General features: G+C 44.2%; 1 protein-coding gene across 1 annotated transcript; it reads left to right on the top strand.

Annotated features, from left to right (window-relative positions):
* Positions 1-2,470: 2,470 nt before the first annotated feature.
* On the top strand, positions 2,471-4,072 carry CHRM5 (cholinergic receptor muscarinic 5). Its single transcript, XM_067748137.1, has one exon. It carries the CDS (start codon positions 2,471-2,473, stop codon positions 4,070-4,072), a length of 1,602 nt encoding a protein of 533 aa, XP_067604238.1.
* The last annotated feature ends 8,334 nt before the right edge of the window (positions 4,073-12,406 follow it).

The following is a 12,406-nucleotide window of genomic DNA, read 5'->3' as shown; positions in this document are numbered from 1 at the left end:
GTTAAAGCCCAGTCATGCTAAGTCTCAGCTGAAACATCTTTTCCTCAGGTAATGCCCCTGCCCCTACCAGACCGGGTTAGATGTCCTTCCCATGCACCCCTATGGCATGCAGTACCAACCCCTGATATGTACTGTTTATTTATCTATATCCCCACTAATGGTATCCCCAGCATGGTATCCCCAATGTTAGAGTGTATCACATAAAAGACATTCAATAAATGTTTATTGGGGGAAGGAAGAAAAGGAGGAATGAAGGAAAAAGGAAGGGATTTCTGTAGGGCCTATCTTGCACTGCATGACTGAGATCTGACTATTAGAAACAGTCTGTGATGAAATTTGCCCAGGGAACTGCAGGGGGTAGAGCAAATTTGGTCATTTCAGGTGCTAGGGAGTCTCTATCAAGTGACCCGGCATCCTGGGGTTTTGTTTTGCCGTCATTTGGACATTGATATCACCAGGGAGTTATCGGTGTAAAGTAACAAGAAGCTGAACCAGGGTGGTAGCAGCAGGAATGGAAAGGGACCCATAAAGGGATGTTTCATGGCTAATTTGGACTGCATTCGTTGGGATGTGAAGGAGAAGGGTGCAAGATCAGGAAGCTGGGAGAATCTGATTTCTGGTACAAGACAATATCATCAATTCCATACTGAATTGGAGGTATTAGGAAAGCATCTAAAAACACAGCTGAAAATATAAAACAAAGCCAAGAAGATCTACAGTCCTTCACAAATTATTTATATCAATTCCTGTTATCAGAGAAGTGTCAAAACTAGCCGGTAGGCAGAACCGGTATTGCCTATACGATGTGCTTTGAGAGTCATCAAAAAGACTCTTCTCCTTCACGATCTATCATCATGTCAAGGTACCTGAAATGTAATTAAAATGGTACTTTTCGTATATCACCACATATAATTTGTATGCACATATTATATCTCTGGAAGGAAAGATAAGTCATGGTAACAGTGGTTACCTCTGGAAAAGGGGGATTAGGAGATTGGAGGTCAGAGGTGGGAGGGAAACCTATCTTTTACCATTTACACTTTTGTACCCACTGAAGCTTTTTATCATGTACATAAATCTTTAATGTAGAAAAGAAAATTTTTTATTTTATTTTTAAAAGTTGGAATTTGTCAATGGGCTGTTGGTTAAATAAATTATAGTACATCCATTAAGTGGGATAATGTACAGTCATTAAAATGAAAACGAGACAGCTTTGATCCAAAAGATGTACTGATCCAAAGATGTCCAAGATGATTAGTTAAGTAAAAAACAAAATTTAGAGTGTAAACATTAAAAATCCACCCATTAGAAAAAAACGTGTTTAAATACCTGTTAGCATGTATATGCATAGGGAAAAGCTGTCAAAATACACCTGTTAGCATTGATTACCCTGGCAAGATGGAATTAGAAGATACTTTCGCTTTCTAAGTTATATATTTTGACATTGTTTGAACTTTTACAAGGAGCATATTACTTTATAATCAGAAAAAAAGATAATTTAAAACATTTGTGACAACGCAAATAGCCCCAAAATGGAGGGAGGGTCATCATCTTCAGCAGCTGGGGCAACTTTTAAACCCTCTAGATGAAAACGAGGTACTCATGGGGAGTGTGTGCCTTAAGTCAGGGAGAAGTGCTGTAATACAGCCTTGGCTCACAACAGTGCCTCAGTAATATTTAATAACTGAATTTATAATTAAACTCAATAAAGTTGGACTATAAAGTAGATACAACTTGTCTTTTTCCCAAGTGAATGACAAAATAGATACTTATCACCAGGAGCTTAAAAAACAGAGGATCTGGGGCTTCCCTGGTGGCGCAGTGGTTGAGAGTCCGCCTGCCAATGCAAGGGACACGGGTTCGTGCCCCAGTCCGGGAAGATCCCACATGCCGCAGAGCGGCTGGGCCCTTGAGCCATGGCCACTGAGCCTGTGCTCCGCAACGGGAGAGGCCACAAAAATGAGAGGCTCAGCGTACCGCAAAAAAAAAAAAAAAAAAAAAAACAAAAAAACAGAGGGTCTGACCTCAAGGCCATAGTCTAAGATAACTTAACATCACCTGTTTTCCCCTCTTCCCTGCTTTCCAACAATCTGATTCTTTTCTTTTTGTTTGCCCTTGTCATCTTCCCAGCCCTTTTTTTAAAATTGCCCATTAGAACCACAAGAGGGCAGCAGCCTCATGCACAAGAAAGGCTCTCAGGCATTGGTAATCATAAAAAGCAAAGGGAGGAGATGCCTTTATAAAAAGTGTTATCAAAACTTTAGAGATTTCAGCATCTTGCTCTGAATAGATGTGGAACCACATTTAATGTTCTGTTAGAAATTATAAACAATGAGTGGAAAAGAAATTCATGCTGGTGAGTGGAGCTAATGTATTTCCCTCTCTTCCAGAAACTGGCAAGAGAAATGAGATAGAAAAGAGAACAGTCTAGAACCTAAGACTTACTCCTAATGTAAACTCTTGCACCAGGATGGAAGGGGAATCTTACCACAATGCCACTACCGTCAATGGCACCCCAGTGAATCACCAGCCTTTGGAACGCCACAGGTTGTGGGAAGTCATCACCATCGCAGCTGTGACAGCTGTGGTGAGCCTGATCACCGTCGTGGGCAACGTCTTAGTCATGATCTCTTTCAAAGTCAACAGCCAGCTGAAGACAGTTAATAACTATTACCTGCTCAGCTTAGCCTGTGCAGACCTCATCATTGGGATCTTCTCCATGAACCTCTACACCACGTACATCCTCATGGGACACTGGGCTCTCGGGAGTCTGGCTTGTGACCTTTGGCTCGCACTGGACTACGTGGCCAGCAATGCTTCTGTCATGAACCTTCTGGTGATCAGTTTTGACCGATACTTTTCTATCACAAGACCCCTGACGTATCGGGCCAAGCGTACCCCAAAGAGGGCCGGCATCATGATTGGCTTGGCCTGGCTGATCTCCTTCATCCTCTGGGCCCCAGCGATCCTCTGCTGGCAGTACTTGGTTGGGGAGCGGACGGTCCCACCAGATGAGTGCCAGATCCAGTTCCTCTCGGAGCCCACCATCACTTTTGGCACTGCCATCGCTGCTTTCTACATCCCTGTTTCTGTGATGACAATCCTCTACTGCCGGATCTACCGGGAAACAGAGAAGCGAACCAAGGACCTGGCCGACCTCCAGGGCTCTGACTGCGTGGCTGAAACTGAGAAGAGAAAGCCAGCTCACGAGGCTCTGCTCACGTCCTGCTTTAGCTGCTGCCCCCAGCCCACACTGGCCCAGAGGGAAAGGAACCAAGCCTCCTGGCCATCCTCCTGCAGGAGCACCTCCGTCACTGGGAAGCCATCCCGAGCCACTGGCCTGAGCACTGAGTGGGGCAAAGCTCAGCAGCTGACCACCTGTAGCAGCTACCCCTCCTCAGAAGATGAAGACAAGCCCACCACTGACCCTGTCTTTCAAGTGGTCTACAAGAGTCAGGCCAAGGAAAGCCCAAGGGAAGAATTCAGTGCTGAAGAGGTCAAGGAAACTTTTGTGAACGCTCAAACTGAAAAAAATGACTATGACAGCCAAAAATACTTCCTGTCTCCAGCTGCTGCTCATCGACCCAAGAGTCAGAAGGGCATGGCCTATAAGTTCCGACTGGTGGTGAAAGCTGATGGGACCCAGGATACCAACAACGGCTGTCGCAAGGTGAAAATCATGCCCTGCTCCTTCCCGGTGTCCAAGGACCCTTCAACGAAAGGCCTTGATCCCAACCTCAGCCATCAGATGACCAAACGAAAGAGGATGGTCCTCGTCAAAGAGAGGAAAGCAGCCCAGACCCTGAGTGCAATTCTCCTGGCTTTCATCGTCACGTGGACCCCTTACAACATCATGGTCCTGGTTTCCACCTTCTGCGACAAGTGTGTCCCAGTCACCCTGTGGCACTTGGGCTACTGGCTATGTTATGTCAATAGCACTGTCAACCCCATTTGCTATGCCCTCTGCAACAGAACCTTCAGGAAGACCTTTAAGATGCTGCTTCTCTGCCGATGGAAAAAGAAAAAAGTGGAAGAGAAATTGTACTGGCAGGGGAACAGCAAGCTCCCCTGAAAAGTAACGACTCCCCTCAAAAGAATGACCAAGGTCAAGGTCCTCTGAGGACGGGTGAGCTGATTCTGCTTTACTTTTCAAAAAGACCTTTTGAGTCCCTGAGGACATGGAAAGCCTCGAGGTCCGTCGCCAGAAGGAAAGAGTCACAGCTGCCACAGTTACTGCCATATTGAATGATTCTTATCCATGACCAGGGTCGCCTGATGCTGCTGGAGTGTTTGCCACCAAAGTAAAGAGACAGACTCATGACCCTTCACAGGAGGAGGAGCAGTTGGTCACAGCAAACAACAACTGAGGGAGCTCCTGTCCAACCTTCTGTGGGCAACAGCAGGACCGGTGGAAACCTGTCACAGAGTTTTGTGCAGTATGTATGTGTCTGTGAAGTTGTCTCATTTCAGTGAGAACGAGGAGAATGTAAGTCAGTGTCACCTGTTAACAAGAGTGATATTCAACTGGCTTCTAAGATTCTATTTCTTTATGAACTGATCAGTATTTATTATGCAGCTATTATGTGTTCTGTACTGTGGTATGTTTTCCTGTCCCTACATCTGAGCAAAGCTCTTGCTCTTCCTTTTCACAACTGATGCCAATTCCTGGAACCCACTGAGGGCAGGCTGGTCCCCACAGAACCACCCTTCCTCTCAGAGTCCTGGGTCTGAAAGGACACTGGAACCTGATCACACCCAGTCCTACAGAGAAGCCTCTATTCTGTTAATAAAGGTGATCAGGTCTCCACAGTCATTTATTTTGTTTTTACCAGTGGGGATTTTTTTCCATTTATGTAAACAAATATTATGTATTATAGTTTGTGCCCTTTGAACCCATTTATTTATGCTCTGTCCTCAGGAAGACTAATTGTATGACAGCTCTTCACTGGGTAAAGACCTTCTCCAGTCTGTTTAATCATGGTTCTCTTAAATTATTTTCAGAGGTCTTACTTTCTAATCTCTTCACAAGGCAAACCTGAGGCAAAATGTGCAAAACAAATCTGGTTTCGCTCCATGCTTTTGAACTTCTTCCAGGCCCTTTTGCAGGCCCTCATCCAGACCCTCAATTCACACCCAGGCACAAGCAGGTCACTTTGCTGTCTCCAGCCAGAAATGCTATTTAGAGGGACAGCAGGGGAAAGGCTCTTTTAAAAAAAAATAGGTCCTCCAAATCATGGCTCAGAAATGACTTACTGGGCTTCCCTGGTGGCACAGTGGTTAAGAATCCGCCTACCAATGCAGGGGACATGGGTTCGAGTCCCGGTCTGGGAAGATCCCACATGCCGCGGAGCAACTAAGCCCGTGCGCCACAACTACTGAGCCTGTGCTCTAGAGTCCGCAAGCCACAACTACTGAGCCCACGTGCCTAGAGCCTGTGCTCTGCAACAAGAGAAACCACCATGATGAGAAGAAGCCCGCGCACCGCAACGAAGAGTAGTACCAGCTCACTGCAACTAGAGAAAGCTTGTGCGCAGCAACGAAGACCCAACACAGCCATAAATAAATAAATTAATTAATTAATTAAAAAAAAAAGAAATGACTTACTTAGTCATTCCTCTCCAAATTCACAAAAATGAGAAGCCCAGAAAAATACAGTTGAGGTCCAGTAATGCTGGCTATGGTCATTAAAAATGATCATGTTTTCTTTAAAAACAAAATGTAGGCCATAATAATGTATAAAAATAAAAGTTATCAACATACATTTAAATATCAGGATTATCCAAAAACCAAATTTTAACTGAAGTCTCTGCGTATATAAACAGACCAAATCTAAGAGGCTTCTTTGATGATTCTGAAAATAAACCAATGTGCAGGAAATCAAAACAATAATGCATAAGATTAACGAACAGTCCACAAAGAAAGCAGCAGTATAGCATACAACAAGGATTTGAAAGATGAAACACTCCTGTCAGACAGAAACTCATTATTTGACCTGTTAATTACATCTGCAGTTGTATATAAAAATCTCTGGGCTTCTTTTCACCTAATGTGGGCCAGTTCTTTCTCAGCCTCGTTTGCTAAAGGGATGTAAGAATAGCTGGTTTAGTTGTCCTGGGAATTTGGTACGTACTTGAGTATAGGAGAGTTTCAAGCTTTCCACTGAAGAGTGACTTGGCCTCTTCTACAGAGTACCAAGGACGCTTCAGGGAAGTGGAAACCCAGGCCTCTCCAGCCCTGTAGGGACTTGATGTTGAGATGGAACATCTTTGAAGCAATGTAGCTGCTGAGGCTTTATGAAGGGCAGGTTGACACCCACCAAGAATTTGGTAGAGAATATTAACTGGCTCAATTCCCCAAGACAGAGACTCCCAGGTCTACAAGATGCCAACAGGACGTGGCTTCATAAGCTCCGGATAAACAGTTGATTCTTTGAGTTTAAGGCTTTGACAAAAGTGAAAATCCCTCCAAGAGAATAGCACTTTGAGCTCACTCACTGTTCACAGTAGACAGAGATACAACCTAATTCAAACAAAAGAACACAAAACTGAGGGGGTGGGCTGGTGGAGGCACACTTTTCTCACTCCACAACTGCCTAGAACTAAGCCTTTTTTGTCTTTTGTGAAATTCATTGAGAGGTCTATGCCTCCTACATCACGGGCTTTGGGAGGCAACCAGTTATGAAGACTACCTATGCCCCTTGACAAAGACAAAAAGAATGCCCCAAACTACTAGGGGAAAGGAGACTTCTTTAGACTAGGGCCTCTGGTGGGGTCCTCAGAATGAACAGATCCAACTGTAAACTACAGGGACCTGATGGGTGGATGGGTAGGGTGTGGACTGACTTTGGATCTTAGGCCTTCTTATGCCCCGTCTCCAAAGCTCTCTTTGTGGTACACTATGTGCAGCTTTGATTAGTGGCCTGTTGGATACTGCTATGTTGCTAACATTGTGGTTTGTTTCTCCTTGCTGTGAATTTGATGGCTTGTCGAGGAATCTGTTTTCAGTACAATGTTTGGTTAAAGCATTTTGTCAGTATTCCTGGTCTCTGCTTTGCTCCTCTGGTGAATGTCTTTTGAGGGTGATGCTGATGTTTGGCTCTTTGTCGTTGTGAAATCTGTACCTAATCTCTGGAGAGAAAAATCCCATTGTCTACTGTAAATACTGGAATCACAGCAAAGGATGTGGGGACTGGACTGCTTTTCTGTATCATACTAGCATTGTTCTAGATATTAAAGAAATTTAACCACACAGTAGTCCAACGCAAAGTGTTTAAATAAGAAAATGGTCTCGGGCTTCCCTGGTGGCACCGTGGTTAAGCATCTGCCTGCCAATGCAGGGGACATGGGTTTGAGCCCTGGTCCAGGAAGATCCCACATGCCGTGGAGCAACAAAGCCCGTGCGCCACAACTACTGAGCCTGTGCTCTAGAGCCTGTAAGCCACAACTACTGAGCCCATGTGCCACAACTACTGAAGCCTGCGCGCCTAGAGCCCGTGCTCTTGCAACAAGAGAAGCCACCTCAATGGGAAGCCCGCGCACTGCAACCAAGAGTAGCCCCCGCTCACCGCAACTAGAGAAAGGCTCCATGCGGCAACGAGGACCCAATGCAGCCAAAAATGAATAAGTTAAATAAATAAATTTGAAAAAAAAAAAGAAAGAAAATGGTCTCAGTGAGCTTGACAGATCCATCTATGTTAGAGATTCCATACACATTCGCATTGCCTGGCCTTTTAAGGGAGTAGGGGTTGATATACAATGTAGACACATGTCCCTCTTGCCACCTTTGTGATTTTCCCCTTTCCTCTCAGTTACCAAATGACCAAATTAAGATGAAATAATGATGACAAGGTTCCTGTGACTAAAATGATCCCATCACCCTCCAGGACGAGGGAGGTGAGGCAGACCTCAATCCAGGGCACGTTAGCCAATACAGACCCTGCAACAAACCAGAACAGCAGCATTTCTTCTCCCACTGCTTGAAGAGCTGTGCCCCAGTCATTTCATTCCCATTGTAAGGGATACTAATTCCCATCTCCCCCCACTCATATCACCAGTGAAGTTTGAGATTATATAATTCTTTCTGATAAGAGCCCCAGATTGAGAGTGAGGAGGAAGGGAAATACGTTTTTTAAGCATCCAGAAAGGAACCAGAAGAAAAATTATTTAAAACATACAACTTTTTTTGGGGGGGAGGATAATCTTAAACTTAGAAAAAAAGCTGCAATAATAGTACAGAGAACTCTGATATCCTTCTCCCACATTCCCCAGTTGTTAACATTTTGCCACATTTGTGCTGTGTGTGTGAGTACACTTTTTTTTTTTTCTCAACCATTTGGAGTAAGTTGCAGACATCACATCCACTGACCTCTAAATACTCCAGTGGGTATTTCTTAAGAACAAGGAAATTATCTTACATTCCCACAATACAAATACAAAATCAGGAAATTCAATATTGCAGTAATATTGTTATGTGAATCATAATTATGTAATACAGTCCATACTCAACTTTTACCAGTTGTTCAAACAATGTTCATTATAAGAATTTCTTTTCCAGTTAGGATCTAATCCAGGACCACACACTGCATTTAGTTGTCATGTCTCTTGGCCTCTTTTAATTTGGAAGAGGTCTTCAGCTTTCTTTCGTCTTTTATGATATGGTCATTTCTTTAGCGTACATTCAATCCGATTTTTAAAAAAGAATTTCCAGGGACTTCCCTGGTGGTCCAGTGGTAAAGAATCTGCCTTCCAATGCAGGGGATTCAGGTTCGATCCCTGGTCGGGGAGCTAGGTTCCCACATGCCACAGGGCAGCTAAGCCCTCGCACCACAACTACTGAGCTCCCGTGCCGCAAACTACAGAGCCCACGCGCTCTGGAGCCCACACGCCAAAACTACAGAGCTCAAGCGCCCTTAAGCATGCACGCCACAACTAAAGAAGAGAAAAAAACCCACACGCCACAACTAGAGAGAAGCCCGTGCACCACAACAAAGATCCCGCATGCCGCAACTAAGACCCGACACAGCCCCCCAAAATTAATTAATTAATTAAAGGGTTAGTTTTAAAAAAATGAATTTCCATCAGTTTGCGGTTGTCTGATGTTTCACATCAGATTCAGTTTGTTTGTTTTGATTTGGGCAGGAATGTCACAAATGTGATATCGTGTCCTCAGTGCCTCACATTAGCAAGACATGATGTTTTATCCCAGTAGTGGTGACGCTAACATGGATCGCTTGGTTAAAGTGTACCTTCCATCCACCCCTCCACGTTTCTCCACTATAAATTTACTATTTTTCCCTCTGCAACTAATAATTTTGAGAAAGAGATTTTAAGCCTCTATAAACGTCCTATGGGTCATCAGGTTTTCACTCAATAATTGTAACATATCTTTATTATTCTCATCAAGTTATGCCTATGATGATTGCCAAGTGGTTGGCATTCCACTGTAAGGAAGACTTGTTCCCTCTTTATTATCTATTTATTTACTTATTTATTACTATTATAGACTAACAAACTCATAATAATTGGTTAAAACCCATTACTGTCATTATTTCAATGTTAAAATTGTCACAAATTTATGCAGTAAGAGCCCCTTCAAGATGATTCCTGTGACCCTTTGACATAGTTCAAACATTTGTTGAGCACTCCCTTACTTTCTGGTACAAGAAGATATTCCAGGCTCATCTTCACTCTCCCCACCCCAACCCAAGAATCATCCATTTCTTCAAGGAGCCCTGGTTTCATTAAGTAGAGAATGGTACCTGACTCAGTTCTAGAATCAGGATGTATTCATTGCTATTAGGCCCTTTCAGTGGATGGAACTAAAAAATATGTATATGTGTATACTTACTAGAAACAATGAGTTCATATTGACATCTGCAATTCAAACAACAGGGGCTTCCCTGGTGGCGCAGTGGTTAAGAATCCGCCTGCCAATGCTGGGGACACAGGTTCAAGCCCTGGTCCGGGAAGATCCCACATGCCATGGAGCAACTAAGCCCACGCACCACAACTACTGAGCCTGTGCTCTAGAGCCCATGAACCACAACTGCTGAGCCCATGCACCACAACTACTGAAGCCCGCGCGCGTAGAGCCCGTGCTCCGCAACAAGATAAGCCACCACAATGAGAAGCCTATGCACCACAATGAAGAGTAACCCCGCTCGCCTCAACTAGAAAAAGCCCATGCACAGCAACGAGGACCCAACGCAGCCAAAAATAAATAAATTTATTTTTTTTTAATGTTAAAAAAACAATCAGTAACACTTGTTTCATTTTTACTCACAGTCATTTTGTTTTTGTTTTTCTTTCCTCTATTTTTCACTGGCGCCACCTTCTCCAAATGCCCCAAATCTTTGTACCCTCTTTCCTTCACCATCTTCTTAGATCCAAGAACCACCATCCAGGCAACCTGATTACTCCTTTGTTTGGTTACTCATTTGTTCAGCAGATAATTATTTATCTCTGTGGGAACCACGTGACTTCAGAGGGGAACAAGACACTGTCCCGGCCTCCAAGAACACAGACTAACAGAATGAGGGACAGTACAAAGAGAATCACCCCAGTGATGGCTGGAGGCCTCCAGGTCTCCTCCTCCCCAAGCACAAACATTCCCCTTCTCTAGGCCTCTTTTTTTTCCCTGCTCTTTGGCAGAAGGGGAAACTAGCACCAAAATCTGAACTGCAGAGGGTAGAACCCTTATATGATTGAAAAGAGAAAGTGAGTGAAGAGTAACAAGATGAATGTGGATTATATCCAACATTCCACTTAGAAGCTCTCACAAGCAATCCTCTGGTCTTTTTTTATCCAGTTTGGTTCCCAGGCCTTTCAGAAAGGAGTCTTGCCCTGTCAGGATACAGCCTAACCTTCCTATTCCATAATCCAATCCCTTCTCAAGGTAGAGGTCAGGTAGGAATGCAGAAATTGGAGAAGTTGTCAGTAGGATTCTGCAAGGACACTTTCAAAATCAAATACATACAATCACACACATATTTACATACATAAAACTTGAAGCAGTGAGGATGGAAAAGAGCCTCAAGCAGTTGGTTCAGAGTGGGAGGGCTGAGAGCCTACCAGGAGCTCAGAGTCCTTCGAGACGCCTTGAAGAAGAGCGGGAACTTCCTTCCCAACCAATCCCCACCAGCCCCAAAGAAGATGAAGGGAAAGAGAAGCTGCTTTATGTCACAGACATCTGCTGGGCCACATCATTTAAAGATGTGAGGTTGGGCCGGAGAGCAAGTCAGGAGGGAAGGCAAAGCTTGTTTTTCTTCCATTAACATATTATCTCAAAGGTTTTGGGTACCTGAGGTTTCTACGAAAGACTCTAGGCTTTGGGGCAGTGATTTTCATATACCACAGTTAGTTTAGAGACTGGTTAGCAGTAATCAGTCACACCAGGTGACCATGGAACGCCACACACAGGATTTTCCCTTACCGTTTGTCCTGAGAGGAGCGAGGTGTGTCCTCGAGAAGATAAGGCGAATTCAGGCCTGCAAGGCCTCCAGGCGGCCTCTGCCTACCTGTCCAGGCCTTCTCCTCTCCCCTCTTCCAGAAGTGGTCCAGCTATATGGCTCTCTCAGTTCCTTCAGGGGCCAACCTCCCTCCCACCTCAGCTCACACTGGGAAGCCCCTCATTCTCATCCCTTCTTCTCAGCCTCAGCCTAGTTTATTCTTATGTAGTCTTTCGTCTTACCTCACGGGTCACTTTCTCAGCAAAGTGGTCCTACATTGGCCCTCTACCCTCTCATCCAGATTCCCATGTTATGAGCTTTTATAGCACCCAGGACTTTTCCGTGGAGCACCTATCAAGGTTTTCATTACATATATTTATGTGTTTGGTTATTCATGTCTATTTCTCCCACTAAACTCTAAGCTCTGAAGCCAGAGTCATGCTGTTTTGCTCATCACTGTGCCCCCTCACCTAACAGCCTTTGGCACATTCAAGAGTATAGGTGCTTCACAAGGTAGTCTTTACTAAACAGTAAGTGCATACCTGAGATAAGCGATGGTTGCAAGGTAAGATTCCTGGGTTTTTTCTAGCATGGTTAGTATCTTTGTGCTTCCCTGAGAAGTAGCTTAATTCACCACGAGTCTCTGATCTCCATTTTTGTCTGATTTGAGTTGGGATCCCTAAAAATGATGAAGCTGTATGTGGCAGCCACCCAGAACTGTTATAGTGGAGAAATTAAGATTCTTCCCACCCTTCCTTGAGAACAGGACTGTTGTATTACTAGTGCTTTCCAGTCCAGGTAGCTTAGAGTCCAGAGAGGAAAGTCAGAGAAGTAAACAGGTAATCCAATAAAATGAAATTCTATAACGGTGTAAGCACAGGCATGAAAGGGGACAAAAAAGAGGCTCTTATCCAAGCCTTTGGGGCATCTGGAAGATTTTTGTCAAAGGTGATTTCTACA

The sequence above is a fragment of the Pseudorca crassidens genome, chromosome 1 (assembly GCF_039906515.1).
Source record: "Pseudorca crassidens isolate mPseCra1 chromosome 1, mPseCra1.hap1, whole genome shotgun sequence".
NCBI lineage: Eukaryota > Metazoa > Chordata > Mammalia > Artiodactyla > Delphinidae > Pseudorca > Pseudorca crassidens.
This window is presented reverse-complemented; position numbering and strand designations above follow the sequence as displayed.

Bases quoted from the DNA above. Each gene is read 5' to 3' on its own strand.
- CHRM5 (XM_067748137.1), top strand. From the start codon at position 2,471: ATGGAAGGGGAATCTTACCACAATGCCACTACCGTCAATGGCACCCCA.